At 40.0% G+C, this 15,539-nt stretch overlaps 1 protein-coding gene across 3 annotated transcripts in view; it reads right to left on the bottom strand.

Annotated features, from left to right (window-relative positions):
- LOC134657802 (RNA-binding protein fusilli) overlaps positions 1-6,600 on the bottom strand; it is a 149,077-nt gene extending 142,477 nt beyond the window's left edge. The window contains exon 1 of one of the 3 annotated variants that reach the window (XM_063513364.1): positions 6,136-6,600. In XM_063513364.1, the coding sequence (XP_063369434.1) occupies positions 6,136-6,264 (129 nt within the window). In that variant the 5' untranslated portion in view covers positions 6,265-6,600. The remainder of the gene's footprint in view (positions 1-6,135) is intronic. The other 2 variants (XM_063513366.1, XM_063513367.1) reach the window with 2 other exon arrangements.
- Between the last annotated feature and the right edge of the window lie 8,939 nt (positions 6,601-15,539).

Here is a 15,539-nt window from a genome sequence, read left to right as displayed (position 1 = left end):
ACGTTTGTTGTATTGTCATATTAGGTCAGCTTATTACCCCCGAAAAATACCAGTTTGACCCCCACGGGGGTAATTACCCCCAGGTTAGGAACCACTGATCTACTGAGTGAGGATAGCAGAGATCAGAATAGATATATACTTGGTCAACCAGATCTTGACAGTAGAAAAAGGCGGCAAATTTGAAAAATGTAGGCGCGAAGGGATATCGTAGCATAGAAAATTTGAATTTCGCGCCTTTTTTTACTGTCAAGATTTGGTTGACCAGCTATATATCACGTTATGAATATTTTATGCGTGTGCAACTTAGTTTTTGTAAAGGTTTAGTCACACGGGCGCGTTTTCCGGGCGGGGCGTGAGCGGGGCGCGCCGTTTTTACATATAAAACGCTCACCGCTCACGCCCGGCCCGGAAAACGCGCCTGTGTGACGGAACCTTAAGGGTTGATTTTCGTTTAAAAAAAGAATCTACTCCTTCAATTCAAACCTTGCAGAAAAGATGCACTTGTAACCCCTGGTGTTGCAGGTGTCCATAGACGACGGTAATTGCTTACCATTAGGCGATTCGTCTGCTCATTTGCGTCCTACATCATAAAAACACCGATTTTCCTCAACGCAATAGGATGTAGATTTGTACATGTACGTTCGTTCTTACCTTCTAATATCCGTTTATCATTTTCCAAATGACTTAACCAATTTCGATGCGGCTTTCTAATCGATTCCTACATTAGAACTTATTAATTAGAAGATATTAGAACCTAAGTGATATAATTAATGAAGAATAGATTATCTGCACGGAATAACCCATTTTTGGTGAATGTTTAGGCAATTTAGACCTATGATAGACATTTTACCGTTATCGGCTGTGTGGCCAATAGTGGCGTCCGCATGAGGGCCATGGGACATTCATTACATAATTACCTACTCAGTGTATCAGCAGCAGAAGTTGCCAAGCGGGCGAGACGCTCAAAATGATCTCGACGCGACTTTATTGTTAAGAGAATAAAAGCGTGTCATGGTAATTTTGAACACCACGCCCGCTCAGTAACTTCTGCTGCTGACTATACAGGGTAATTTTTGGACCGTTAGCCATATTGTGCGAGGTGATTAGGTAGGTCATACTGAACAACTTTTTCTATGGGACCAATCCCGAAATCCCAAAAAAAATTGGCCTTCCCATAGAAAACGTCGACTCCACGTCGATCCACTTGACCAAAATGTATGTAACGGCCAAAAAAATCTTTGTGATTTCGTAGTTGGTCCCATAGAAAAAGTTGTTCAGTATGGCCTACCTAATCACCTCGCACGATATGGCTAAAGGCTTCGTCACACAGGCGCGTTTTCCGGGCGGGGCGTGAGCGGGGCGCACCGATTTTAAAAACGCATTTTATAAACGCAAACGGAAAACGCGCCTGTGTGACGAAGCCTTAAGGGTCCTTGTAACCTACTAATAGCAATAAATTATGAATATCTCAAATTGACCTCAATGTCCAACCATTATTATTTGAGTGACAACGTTTTACACCAAAGCGCTAAATGCAGGTTCCTTGTGTTTCAACAATAAATATTAGATTGGTTAGTGATAATTATTACCAAGGTCCTCAAACAGCTGATGATGAAGTAAGAATAAAAACTATCAAACATTGATGTAAGTATTTTTATTTTTTTATGCCGCCACCAGGAATTGAACCTGAACCTGAAATATTTCACCACAACAGGGCAGTCCAGCACTGCTAGCATAACTTGCATCCGCGACTCGAGTCGACATTCTCGCGGCTGTCAAATCTGTCGATTTCAGTAGCACAACTTGCACACACGACTGCAAAAGTCGCGTAGAGAACTCAGTCTGAAAATCAGCGCGGAGCCCGCTGGCACTGCACATGCTGAGATTGGGACCAAACCGACCAAAGGCCCATAGTGATGTACTAAACTCGATATAAATCGAAACCAGACATTAGACAAGAACATAGCAAGAACAGAGTGTTAAACAGGTATAAATTATAAATCCCTTTCCTACCTGTATCCAATTTCACATTGCACTCGTAATAGCATCGACACGCGATGTTTTAATGAAGCTATGGCCAATTAGCGATGACCTCGTCGATGAGTTGCTTGTGTAAGGTAATGATTCGCTGTCAATCAATTCATATGAGGAATGGCTTAAAAATCCTGTTGCTCGTTTTACCTGATTAGAGCAAAGCCAAGATTAAAGGATGTTTCATGTAGGTACTACTACTACATATACATATTTTTGCCATTCGCGTTTACGTTACTGCATATTATCTTACCAAACTTGAAAACGAGTTGGTTAAGTTGGTTTACAATTACATCTAGGTAAAAGCTATAATGAAACAAAAAAACAACATAAGAACGCAATATTTAATTTCGTTAGAAAAACTGACGTTTTTGCACAGGTCTTTGTATGTAAATGGCAAATGAATACAATGTCAAAAAACATTACTTTTAAGTTATTTTATAAACATGCAACGAGTTTTTTTGGTTCTTTGTGATTATACCTAAATGTTTTAGCGTCCAAATATATATAAATATAGGATATTGTTTTCTACTTTTTCTTATGAATAGTGATGTGAAATGACAAAAACCAATACCGCATCGCATCATTGTCAGATAAAATATTTTGTACATTTTAATCACTAATTTATTTTAGAGAGCTAATATTGCACTGCAATTCTGCAGAAAAAAGATAACATTAACATGCAAAATAATCATTAAATAATGATTAGTTTAGTTTTTAATTTTATTATATACCAGATCTTGACAGTAGAAATAGGCGGCAAATTTGAAAAATGTAGGCGCGAAGGGATATCGTCCCATAGAAAATTTGAATTTCGCGCCTTTTTTTATTTACTGACAAGATTTGGTTGACCAGCTATAAAGCACTTAGTTTATTTTTAACTTTAGTTTTTAATTATATATTGTAATTAAGTCTATTGTTGCATGAAACCTATGACATTAGATTAAATAATCAGTAGTTTTTTATTTATTCGTATTATAATATCGATACTTTTCTAAACTTTTAGGTACCTAACAGGCCTCTCTCTTAGGCGCAAATTATACAGAGACGGTGTAAGGTAAAGGCTGCTGATGCCGCTTCAAAACGTTTTTTTTTCATACAAAACGTGTCGTGAATTAGGTAGGTATCATATAACTATTCGTGCTTTCGTTGCTACTAGCAAAAAGTTATATTTAGCGAAGCTTTTTTTGGGCTTATGTAATTCTTTTAGGTATATGGTCAAACTTGAAATATGACTTGCTATGATTGTTTACATAAGTAAACACACCAGTTAACGATTCCCGGCTAATAAAATTATTTTGTGAATGTATCCCACCATAGACACTAATCGTAGGCGTACAGGTTTGGCTTTTGGTTGTCCGAGACTTGTTCGTCACAGCTCGTTTCTTCTTTTTTAGGCAATTTCGTGGGATATTGACCCCTAGATCATCCGCCATCTTGAAACTCGCTTAACTAAGCGCATCTTAGACTGACCAATGAAACTGTGAGCTCTGATTACACTGGGATAGTGGACGACCGATACAAACGTAGTACCCATTTTCCTCTCTGGACATTGACATTATGAAAAATATTTTTACACGACTTGAAAAAACCCGTATATTCGCAAGCTATGTCCCTTCGTTCGACTTTTTGAATATTATAAAACAGGAGCAAAAAACCAATTCCATACAAATTTATAAATAATGCTCCTAATCCTATGAAGTTTTGGTTAATATACAGCATATTGTGTAAAAATAAATTTTCTATAGGTCTTAATGTTTGTATTCAGAGAAGAAAATGGGGACTTCGTTTGTATGGAAATATGTTTTCGCGAAGTCGTCTCCATTGATCTAGCAACTTGTGCGATTTCGATAATTGTAAGTGCAACGAATTTAATAGATCGATTAAATGCCGCAATGTACCTTGTACCAGTTGTTATACCAAATCGCATGCATTTATTTGTATCGTCTGGCTTCTGGCTCAACATCATTGTTATATTTATATATTTCAAGTTATGTTGGTATTGAGGCATTGCGCATTGGCTGTGGGAAACGCAACTAAGAGAACTGGCGCTAATCAGCATTTCAAATATTTCAATGCCTTTACGAATAAATTTTCTTCGATATAAGTTAGTTATTACCTACTATTAGAATGTGGGATACATAGCTTGGAAGAGAGAGATTACCTTCTATTAGAAAGAGAGAAATAAAAATAAAGAAGAATAATCTCTATACAAAGTGCGTTTATCGACATCATTGCTTACTTATTGCTAAAAATAAAGTAGACTTTATATTTACACCTACACTAAAGTAAAAACATAACAAGGATTAGGTATATAACAGTGTTCTACTTGCAGATAGTCGGTACAGCAGAAGGATCGGTCTTCCTTTCTGAGGGTCTACCGCGAAAACCGAATTTCGCAAATTGCGGGGATCTTTCTCTTTTACTCCAATGAAGGCGTAATTAGAGTGACAGAGAAAACTATCCGCAAATTGCGAAATTCGGTTTTCCCGGATATAGCCCTGACTGTTTTTGAGCGACGTACGTATACAAATACGAGAGTTCTTGCCCTATGACGGTCTTCCTAACAATCCCAACCAAGAATGTGATAAGTATGCCGGTGTTCACCACATTGACTTTACATCTGCAACATTTTGCGTAAATTACCAGTCTATAGTTAGTACACTTGTCTCTGACCTTTGGAATGCGAAATGATCTAATAATACAGGTAATGATGGCACGTAAATGATTAAGTTCACAATCGATAATTTAGTCAAGGTTGTAGAGATTACAAATCAGCATTATCAGTTGTTACAATATGTTTATTTACGGTCTACTTCCAAATTCTATTACTGTCCATCGGTGTTTGAGAAAGTTTTTTCTTTATACCAATAAACATACAACTCCGAGTGGACTTTGCGCGCGGAAAGTTCCGTACCGTCACACAATTTATTTTAACTCTTACTCTTTCACACTTGTGTAAGGTCGTACGTGCGAAAGAGATAGCAATTATGATCCCGGTAGAACCGGAAGTCAGTTCGTTTCGTTGACACAAATGCACTATTTATTTGCTTTACAGTTTTTTTGCTAAAAGGTGGCAGTGACAACTGGTGACTGGTGACTCTCTTAGCAGTCTCAGAACTCTTAGTAGAACGAAAAATGTCCCTACGAAAAGAACGATAGCTACTCTGCTGAAACCGGTATCTGATGTTGGCACAGCACTATTTTGTCCTTAAAGCTGGCCACATTATTTGTCAGTGTGACAACTGTGACATATCAACCTGCCCTAGTAGCACGGTCGCATTTTTATCGTTTATCACCATGCCTGTCACGTTCTAACAAGTATGTAAGTGCGAAAGTGACGGGCATAGTGATAGTTGATAAAAATGGAACCGTGCTGAGCCCGCTGACCTTATATTATAAAATTTAAATACCTACCTATTTTGAATCTTTTAGCACACAATGCGCTTTGTAGTTAGAGTTATGAACATAATCACTAATTTCACTTGAAAATTGTTTGATGTTACACTATTTATACCTATCTATATCAACTGCAAAACGGGTCGTGATATCTTTGTGACATTGCCAGTAGTTTAAAACATTGTTCTTTGGTGGATGATACTGGTCTACTGGATAAACTGGATACCTACCATACCTATCAGTAGTTATACATTCTCGTGACTTTTGAGCTTTGGGTAAAATACTAAGATCATTATATTCATTATCATGTTTACCTGTTAGTAAACTCGGTAAGAGCAAGAGCGGGAGGCAGTTGTTTACTAGAGAGAAATAGCCTACCCATAACTATGTGCTACTAATATTATTCATTCCTCACTTTATTAGCAGATAGATAGCCGCCACCGCTCTTACATGATTGACCCGAGCCTCGGGTCTGTTACCCGAGGCTCGGGTCCCGACTCCCGAGCATATATTTTTAGGTTAGGTTTAACTTTTTAAATTGTTTACAGTGGCAAGCCATAGGGTGGTTAGGCGCTTCACTGGATTCACTGGTCAAGAACTTTTTAATTCTGTTTATATACAGACTAAGATTATAGGCCATACAGCCATTGAAGTGTTTCTTACAACACTAGACTGCTGTAAACAACGAAAGATTCTTATTCTTACCTGATTATTGCTCACGTCAATGACAATATAGGCCAGGTAGACCACTTCCTCCTCGTCCGAGCCCAGGGCTGCGCCCCCTAGGCCTGCCGTCCTCACGTGCAGCGCGCAAACCCATCCTCCCGATATCATCGTGCCATACAACGATGACAACACTTTAAAAAAAACTACACTCTCATGCCCGAATTCTCGATATGCCCACCGTTTTGCCGCTAGAAACTCGTTGAGCAATGTACCGCTAATCGAGCATCCGTTTCCAAAATCGAATAATCACATCACTTTGTACGTTGCACTGTTTGGAACTGTAGTTTTTAAAAACCCGCACGGAAAAACACAGACAATGATGGGTTTTTTCTTAAAAAAATTGTTTTGTTTTTTAAAACGGTCTGTCTGCGGGATGGTATGATCGAGACTGCGAGTGCCGCTCGCTTGCCCCCTTGTCAGTGCGTGCGCAGGTAAGCCAGGTGAGGCGACGTTGCCGCTCCGCCATTATCATTGATGAGATAGCTAGAATACTCGTATATCCACGCGTCGTTGCCAACGCGGTACATTACCTCTTCGACAACATTCCAAATTCCAATATTCCCTTTTGAAACATCAATGGAACGTTTTGTTTATTTAAATATAAAAGTTACCGGCCAGCATTTTCGCCGATTTTCACATGTCTCGTACCATTCGATTATGCACTTTAATCCCTTTACGAGAAGGCTAATTTGTAATAATGGAACATCCGGATTTGTTTATTTATTATCGTGATATTAGAAACCTACTTATACATATTATATCGCTATCTTGCTGTGAATGCGTATTCATAGTATTCATACGTAACGACTCGACCGGTTTGAGTATTTTTGTCAATCGCTTACCTACATTGCGCGATTTCTTTACCTGTATTTTTTTAAGTGCAGCAATGTATAGTAAATAAAAATAATAACATTATTCATGTTTTTTGATCTCGTGCGTGATATCACTATTATATGTATATTAAGAAGGGTATGTAAAGTGGCTAAAACGCTTACTGAGCATGATTTGGATTTTGTAAGAAATTTTTTTTGGAGATTTGATTTGATTCGTTTATTTTGTTTTACGCCTAACCTAAGCTGCACGCATACTACAAAAAGCTGGATCCTGCAGAAAACCGTACCCGCAAAAAACTGTACGTCAGTGGGAAAGAGCTCTAGATAACTGAATATAAGTTGCCTAATAGTCTGTGTGGAAAAAGAAGAGTCGTGGAATGTATGGGGCCCAATACATTCCACGACTCTTCTTTTTCCGAACAGACTCTACTAAAACAAGATTCTTATTTGTTTTTCTTCAATCCTATTTTAAATGTGTTAAGGACGTGTGACTCCCATTTACCAATGAACAATTTATTTTAACTTACCTACCATACTAACATGAATTAATATTCAAACAAAAATCCTAAAGTTTTTTTCTCAACTGCATAATGTTATGTCCTATTGTTAACTGATTTTTCATTATTCCGAAGGTGTTTGTTTACAAATTAACATATTTTCAGTATTTTTCCGTAGACCCTCTTGACCTCTTGTAAAAGACTTCAACGACGTTCGTATACACCAACTTTACTTGACCCTTAGTTCTTGGTAATTTATATACGGCTTAAAGTTCATCTTAAGTTGGTAATATACAATGTTGATGGATGTTAAAAATAATTATTTTATGTTTAGTATGTGGTAAGAGGTAATTATGTGATATTCAAGTAATAAATCTTGGATTAAGTGGCTTTTAATGGGCGTTACTAAAATGTTTTAGATGGAAGTTTATTAGGCTATAAATAGTACCTAAACCTAACTTGGACGTAAGTACGTCCCTACGTAGGTAATTCCTTGACTTGGGTATTAAGGTCGCCATTAAATGTTTTTGCAAAAAATGTACTTACCTAGGTATACCTAACCTACCTACCTGATCTGCTGAAAATACATGGGTAGGTACCTGTACTACAATTCCAGACTCCACACCATAACGCCATCTACTGAGTTATCACTGGAAAACCCATGTCAAAATCAAAACTCCAAGGGTAGGCTATTATGACGCCCTTCAAGAACTACATATACTTATGTAGAGAATCAAACTCTAACTAAAGTACATGTATTCTACAGCTAGCCTATGAAATATCCCAACTAATCATTCTAATCAACTTCTAAGTTCTAATTCGCTAAACTCTTATTTTCGTCCATCTTTATACCGTATGCAGCGCGCGCCGCCCCGCGCTCTCATTGGTGGGAATCCAAGATGGCGGCCCACCTCTCGCATTACTGACACATTTATGTGACCCATTTCACTGGCGAGTGTAGGTATGAAATGAATATTATGAATGAACAGAGTCCAATCAACGGTTTTACAATGATTGGTGTTTCAATTGTTGCCAAGCGATGTCGTATTAGATATAGGATTCAGTTATTTGGCTGATGGACTATATGCCACATAATAATAGCGACTTTATAAGCACCACGTGTCACCTTGTGCCTACATTTGTCCTACCCAAAGGACATAGAACACCCCACAGAAAATATTAAAGAGGTTAGACCTTAGGACCTTACTACTAGTTGAACTAGTTCCGTGGAACACCCCTAAGTAATACGAGTAAGTATATGCAGTAAGTATATACTTAGTTCAATTTAAAAATACGAGTAAGTAAGTACCTAGGTTAGGAGGCTAAGGTCCTTTTGAAGAAAAACTTTGTTCATGAAAACTACAGTCGACGATCGTCATTAAAGATTGCTTACAATTTTCGCCTTTATTACAAAGGAGTAAGGTGTCAAATAAGGTCTGACATCGACATGTGCACATTGTGCAGAGACAAACATAAAATGATGACTGTCAAAGCTACATTTCTATAAGTAAGTGCCTAACAGCAAACAGAGATATATAAAAAAGTTTGCCGGGTATCTTTTGTTGTCACTAGGTAGGTAGGTACCTAGTACCTACTCGTATTGTTTACGCCTAATGACCGTCTCAAGTAGAATCCTTGTATCCTAGAATTATAGTTATAGTAATTGGTCGATGTGTCAACGTGACCTTTCTATAGTAGCTTTATTATGGCTCCTCTACACGATGGGCCAGCGCCGGCCACTCCAAGGGACGCAGCCATGCGGTAGAATGAGGTAGCAATATCACTTGCTCCCTCTAACGCATAAATGCGTCCCTTGGAGTGGCCGGCGCTGGCCCATCGTGTAATGACTCCTCTACACGATGGGCCAACGCGGGCCAGTCCAAGGGACGCAGCCATACGGTAGAATGAGATAGCAATATCGCTTGCTCCCTCTAACACATAATGCGTCCCTTGGAGTAGCCGGCGTTGGCCCATCGTGTAGAGGAGCCATAAAGGAGCCATTATACAGAAGGGAAGTGTTGACGAAGCCCTTAAGATGCCTCGAGCTCAGCGGACTGGGCAAATGCAAATATGTTGTTTCACACTATAATATGTAAACGGGTAATTTAATTATAATAATAAACAAATATGTGCCGAGCTGTTGGATGAGGCCTTGGGTGTCGAGAAGCATGGAGAAGGGTCACGGAGGCTCGTATACTTAGTTGTTTGTTTTACAAGCGGGTAATGTTATTGTTTAACCCCTCGTGCTAGGTAATACCACAGGGCGGACACGCCATACATCAAAAATGATTTGCGTTTATATGTGTGCGCGGCACGTCTGTACACGCGTCATTGAGTTTCTGACGGAATCCTGACATGCTCTCAGTAGAGCGACTTACGCACACATTCATGTCGCGGCCTGTCGCGGGCGAGGAATCCGTATCGGGGCGGGGCGGTGCGTGTCCGTTCTGAGGGCCTACCGCGAACCACGTTCGACGTGTTACCTCCCTGTCACACTTACGTACGAATTTACAAGTGCGACAGAGAGGCAACACGTCGAACGTGGTTCGCGGTAGGCGCTCTGTACCTATGATAATACATACACTTATTCTGTGGTAATACTGCTAATACCGATATCCGAGCAAGCGAAAGATGTCATCATTTTCTATGACGGCTGATCTGTGATCACGTGGTGCTTTCCATAGAAAACGAAGCGCCGGAAGCTCGGGCCCGGCCCCGGCCCGGTCTAGCGTGAGTCATCCATAATGAAAACCATCAAAACAAGTTTTAAAATAAATGCGACATTTATCAAATACCTACAGACATGGTGAAAGCCACTTGAAAGTGAAACTGACTAGATACTTAGTCACTTCAGCTAAAAGTGATTACTTACGGCGTTGTTAATTATCTTCAAGTGAAGTTATAAAAATATACAATGTATTCTACCCTCCAGTTATTTTTATGACGTCTATTGTATTCTCTGTCGGGTTTAGGTCAACAAACAAAAGAAGATTGTAAAGTGTTGAGGTAAGCGGTAAGTGGTCCCTGTCCCTACTTCCTAGCTACTTACATTTTTACCCGAGAAACGAAACAATGAAGAGTTACAATCTGATTAAATTGACAATTAAATTGGGTTGTGGTCGCAAAAATGGAATTGACTCGCCGATCTTAAGCCGTATCCAAACGAGCTGGGCAAATCGAGCGATTTGATCAGGTATATAATTGGCGCCAATCTCATCTAGCGTCCACACGTACACAGTTTAATCACCAATTTACATTCCATAGATATGTACTAACTTCGAAAATTTGCATTTATGCGTCCCACTTGAGTCCGCACCTGCTGATTTAATCGGGGAATCAAATTGGCGTTTGCGTCCGCACGGCCTGATTCGATCGGACAATTTCATCAGATTGGCGAAAGGTTGTTTCGTCTGGACTCGACTTTACTATTTGATTGCGCGCACACGCACATGCACATGCATTTATACTGGGTCAACCAAATCTAGTCAGTAGAAAAAGGCGGCAAATTTGAAAAATGTAGGCGCGAAAGGATATCGTCCCATAGGAAATTTGAATTTCGCGCGTTTTTTTACTGACAAGATTTGGTTGACCATCGATATCTACGCACACGAAGCCGATGTGCTCTGGCCTAAAATTGTCAATTTGTTTTGTTTTGCACGCCCCAAGTCTCTTTATGGAATAGTTCTGGGGGTTACGAGTACAAAACTCTCCAAGCGGGATTGCGAATTTTTTTTTAGCTCGTAAAGGTTAAACCGGACAATGAGCATGTCGGGTCTTGAATAATCACATCGAAAGAATCTGAAAATTGTTGAGCATTAGAGTTTTACTTTGCCGCGACATCTATTATCAACTAGCAGAACTGATAATGTCCACTACTCGACGCTAGATGTCGACTACGAAATAACTCGCGTTTTGGCAAGAAAACTGATAATATGTATGGCATTAATTACCACTCTTTCTTTACTTATATTAGTCTATGATTGTACTTACTAACCTTGTATGCTTATTATTAGAATCCACCGAAGTATATTTAGAATCTTGTTTTGAAGGTCGAAAGGACATATGTGTACTTAAGTATTACCTATGTCAAGGAGATTAGTGTCAAAAGATCATTTCAGAACAATAAGCGAGTTGGTCCAATATTTTGAGGCTCTGTCAGGCGTGGCTCACTCCGCGATTTCATCGCTTTGCTACAGGTAGCTAAAAGTACATCTGTTCCACACCAATTTTGGTGGCTAGCCATAAGCCGCGCGTGGCGCTGTCGCCACCTAGCGGCCATATATTTATGCTGATCGTAACAGACGCGTTTTGTTAGAGAGTGAGTCTTCTGTACCTAGAACTATTATTTATTCTGTGGCTCTGTGTTTTACCTATTTACTGAAAAACTGTTGACTAACTATCGTGTTTATGAAGCATTTTATGAAGGCTTAAAATTGCCTCAAAACAAATGCAACATTTTGACTATTTTGAAACATTTAGCGCCAGTCGCCCTAAGACCGTTTTACCAGGGAACTACTGGAACAACAAACACATTGGTTTGCAAACACAGAACATATTAAAGAGGTTAGAATGGCTATCGCGCGCAGTTAGTATCGGAACCGGTGTTGCCGCTCGTTCCTCTCCACTCGCGCAACGGTAGTAAAAACTTGTGTGCGTGGTGAATGGATACGCCTCCTTTAGACAGATTTGATGTCTGGCTTCTTAATCTGAAGGTTATTGTGACGCAAAAGGCATGTTTACTTCGGTTTTCGGTCAGCGCGGGCGACTAGCATGCGAGCGTTTGCTCAAAATCGGCGGCGACACGTACCCTGCTCGCATCGCCATTCTAACTTGTTCTGTGTTTGCAAACATGCAAATGTCCATGTAAGTATTTACAGACAAACTTAAGTATGAGTAGGTACCTCAAGCTTTACACCTGCACATGAATCTAGTATAACTGGATTGGGCATGAGTGGTGGGGATAACTGACAGAACGGGATAGTCTTATGTATCTTTCAGTAGGAGTAGCAGCGAAAGCGCTATTATTGTTTGTCCTTGTCACAGTCTCACATCTTGTTTTATTCCCCGCCGTAAATTGACCACCGTGATTGGTCGAATTCATTTGTTGCCCACCATAATGCGACGCTATGATTAGTCGAATTTATATGTTTTGTCCCTCACGGAGGCACGCGTAGACCACTTCTATAGGATGCTACCTTCTATGCACCTGCAAGATAAATTTGCTTAAGCACAAGAGTCGCAAGACTAGATCCAGCCCTAGTGGCACGGTCGCATTTTTATCGTTTATCACCATGCCTGTCACGTTCTATTAAGTTCTAACAAGTATGTAAGTGCGAAAGGGAGGGCATAGTGATAGTCGATAAAAATGGAACCGTGCTGAGCCCGCAGACGAGCTGGGCAAATCGACCGATTTGATCAGGAAAATAATTGGCGCCAATCTCATCTCTGCATCTAGCGTCCACACGTACACAATTTAATCACCAATTTACATTCCTTAGATACTAACTTCGAAAATTGGCATTTTTGTGTCCGCACCTGCTGATTTGATCGGGGAATCAAATTGGCGTTTGCGTCCGCACGTCCTGATTTGATCGGACAATTTTATCAGATTGGCGAAAAATTGTCTCGCCTGGACTCCACTTAATCCTGAATATAGTTGGTCAAGCCAATTTTTCAGTCAGTAAGAACCAGGAAAACTGTACTCATCCTTTTCTTTTGGGTGTTAGTACTAGTGTAAGACAAAGATAGTAATATGATTCTCTCTGTCTATGTTTGAAATGAGACAGTCCTTTGACAAACTATATGTAGTTAAAAAAGCTAGAGGAGAGGAAATTATAAATTTCGATTTTCGCGATAGAACCTCTCCGTGTGCTGTGTGCTTGTTAAGGAAAGGGAACACAAATAATGGTTTTCTAGATTCTAACCACAGTTTGCCTAATACAAATCATTGCTTAGACTCCAGCGGTCGGCAACCTTTTAGCAGCCAAGGGCCACATAGTAGTTAAGGAAGTTGACGCGGGCCGCACTTTGTTAATATTTATGACTAGACTAGACATTGTCGCTTGTCAATATTACATACAAAATAGCCAGGGAGGCTCGCGGGCCGCAAGTGACAGGTTCACGGGCCGCATGCGGCCCGCGGGCCGCGGGTTGCCGACCGCTGGCTTAGACAATAAAGGCGAACCTTTCCCAGACATAACGGTAACGGTGTGGGTATACCAGGCTATGTAAACAGTAACTTTATGACGTCACTGGTTGCATTTCGGACCGACTCCTGAGGCCCCTCAGGAGTACCGAAAAAACCGAAATTCACAAATTGCGGGGATCTTTCTCTTTTACTCTAATGAAGGCGTAATTAGAGTGACAGAGAAAGATGCCCGCAATTTGCGAAGTTAGATTTTCGCGGTTGTCACTTTTATACTAAAGCCCCCTCCTAAGACTAATATGGGCCAGTTGCATCAACCACATTTGACAAACTGATCAACGTCAGCCGGCGCGCCCCGGCGCTTTACTATGAAACTTTCCATAGTTAAAACTCTTTAACGATACGAACAGTTTGGTGCAACCGACCCTATATGCGCGAATCACGGCGCGAAACCGCGAAACGAGTGTGGAGTCGATTTTCGCAGACTGCGAACTCGACTCCACACTCGCGTTCGCGGCTTCGCGCCGCGATTCGCGCACGAGTGTGGAGGGGGCTTAACAAAATTAAGAGTGAAACAGAAAAAGCGAGTGGTTAGTTATGGCTTATGGCCTCTCCAATTGTCACCGTTAATCGCATGCAATTTTCAATACATTGCGGCATTTGATCGATAGATTGACTTCATTGCTCCTACTTCAGATTTGTTGCAAGGTCTGTAGAAGCCTTAATGCAGTTGTTCTGAGGCCCGAAATACACTTGTAAGTTTTACTTACGTAAGTAGGGACAAAGTTATTTGTTAGAATGAGTGAGTTACAAACTTACCTACAACTAGACTTAAATTACTATGTTATTACCTAAACTAAGATGTTGGGAGGTCCAGTGCCTAACTAGTGCACTATCCCATCTCCCTGCCACAACGGCCAGGAGACTATAGCTGTGTCTCTACTTAGGTAAGTAAAACTTACAAGTGCATCTTGGGCCTTAACCTTGCAGTTCTGTAACTTGGAAGCAATGGAAGCAATGAAAAGTCGAAGGCGTTGCAAAATTCGCAGAATAAGCTAGTGCTAACGGGGACCACCACTTGACGCCATCATTAAAAGTACTTCGACCGGCCAACCCCATTGAGTGAAATCCTCTGGTACTAGTTAGGTACTAATATGGTCCGTTCCCCTACGATGCATAGAAATCATAGAAATACACTTGTTCAGTTGCATTGCAACGGATAGACACGAGTAAAAAGCGCGGGCGGCCAGCCGTGTCGGGGAAGGGCCGGTTGGGTCATGCATCGCCGAAATTGACATTAGATACCTAGCTTGTTAAACGAGAACTAACAATTTCATGCTGTTGGTTAAAAAAAATGATATAGCACGCTTAACTTGCTTAAGTGAGCTATGGTGGCGTGAATTTGTATCGTGAAATTCGTGATTCACTTTTACTAGTTAAACTACTCAAGTCTTGAAACATTGATTAGGTACATCTTGGGTACATCATTTAATTTTGTTTAATATGAGACACGATGATTGAATCCATTAGGAATCGGAGGGAACTCTTGAATGCAGTCAATTACTCAGCGATTTTTGTATTTGACTCAATAAATTATGCATTTCTATTTAAACTTTGCCACGAATATTGTATTAAAATAAAGAACAATCAGTGTAAATGTATTTCCTAACTTAAGAAGATTAAGAAGTGTTACTTGCCGCGTTTCTTTCTTGCACTCGAATGTGAAGAGGCCTTTAAATAAGCGCGCGAAGTGGACTTGCTCTTGCCATGCTCATGAAAAAAAAAGAAGAAGAAAAAAAAGTTGTTCCTGAGAGTGTTCGGTCATGAAAACAAATGTAATATTAGAGAAAAAAGTGGTTGTAAATATTTAATCATATTTATTTATATAAATTTAATTATAATGGTAAA

This window comes from Cydia amplana, chromosome 21 (genome assembly GCF_948474715.1).
Source record: "Cydia amplana chromosome 21, ilCydAmpl1.1, whole genome shotgun sequence".
Taxonomy (NCBI): Eukaryota; Metazoa; Arthropoda; class Insecta; order Lepidoptera; family Tortricidae; genus Cydia; species Cydia amplana.
The sequence above is the reverse complement of the archived record's forward strand: the minus strand, read 5'-3'. Positions and strand labels throughout refer to the sequence as shown.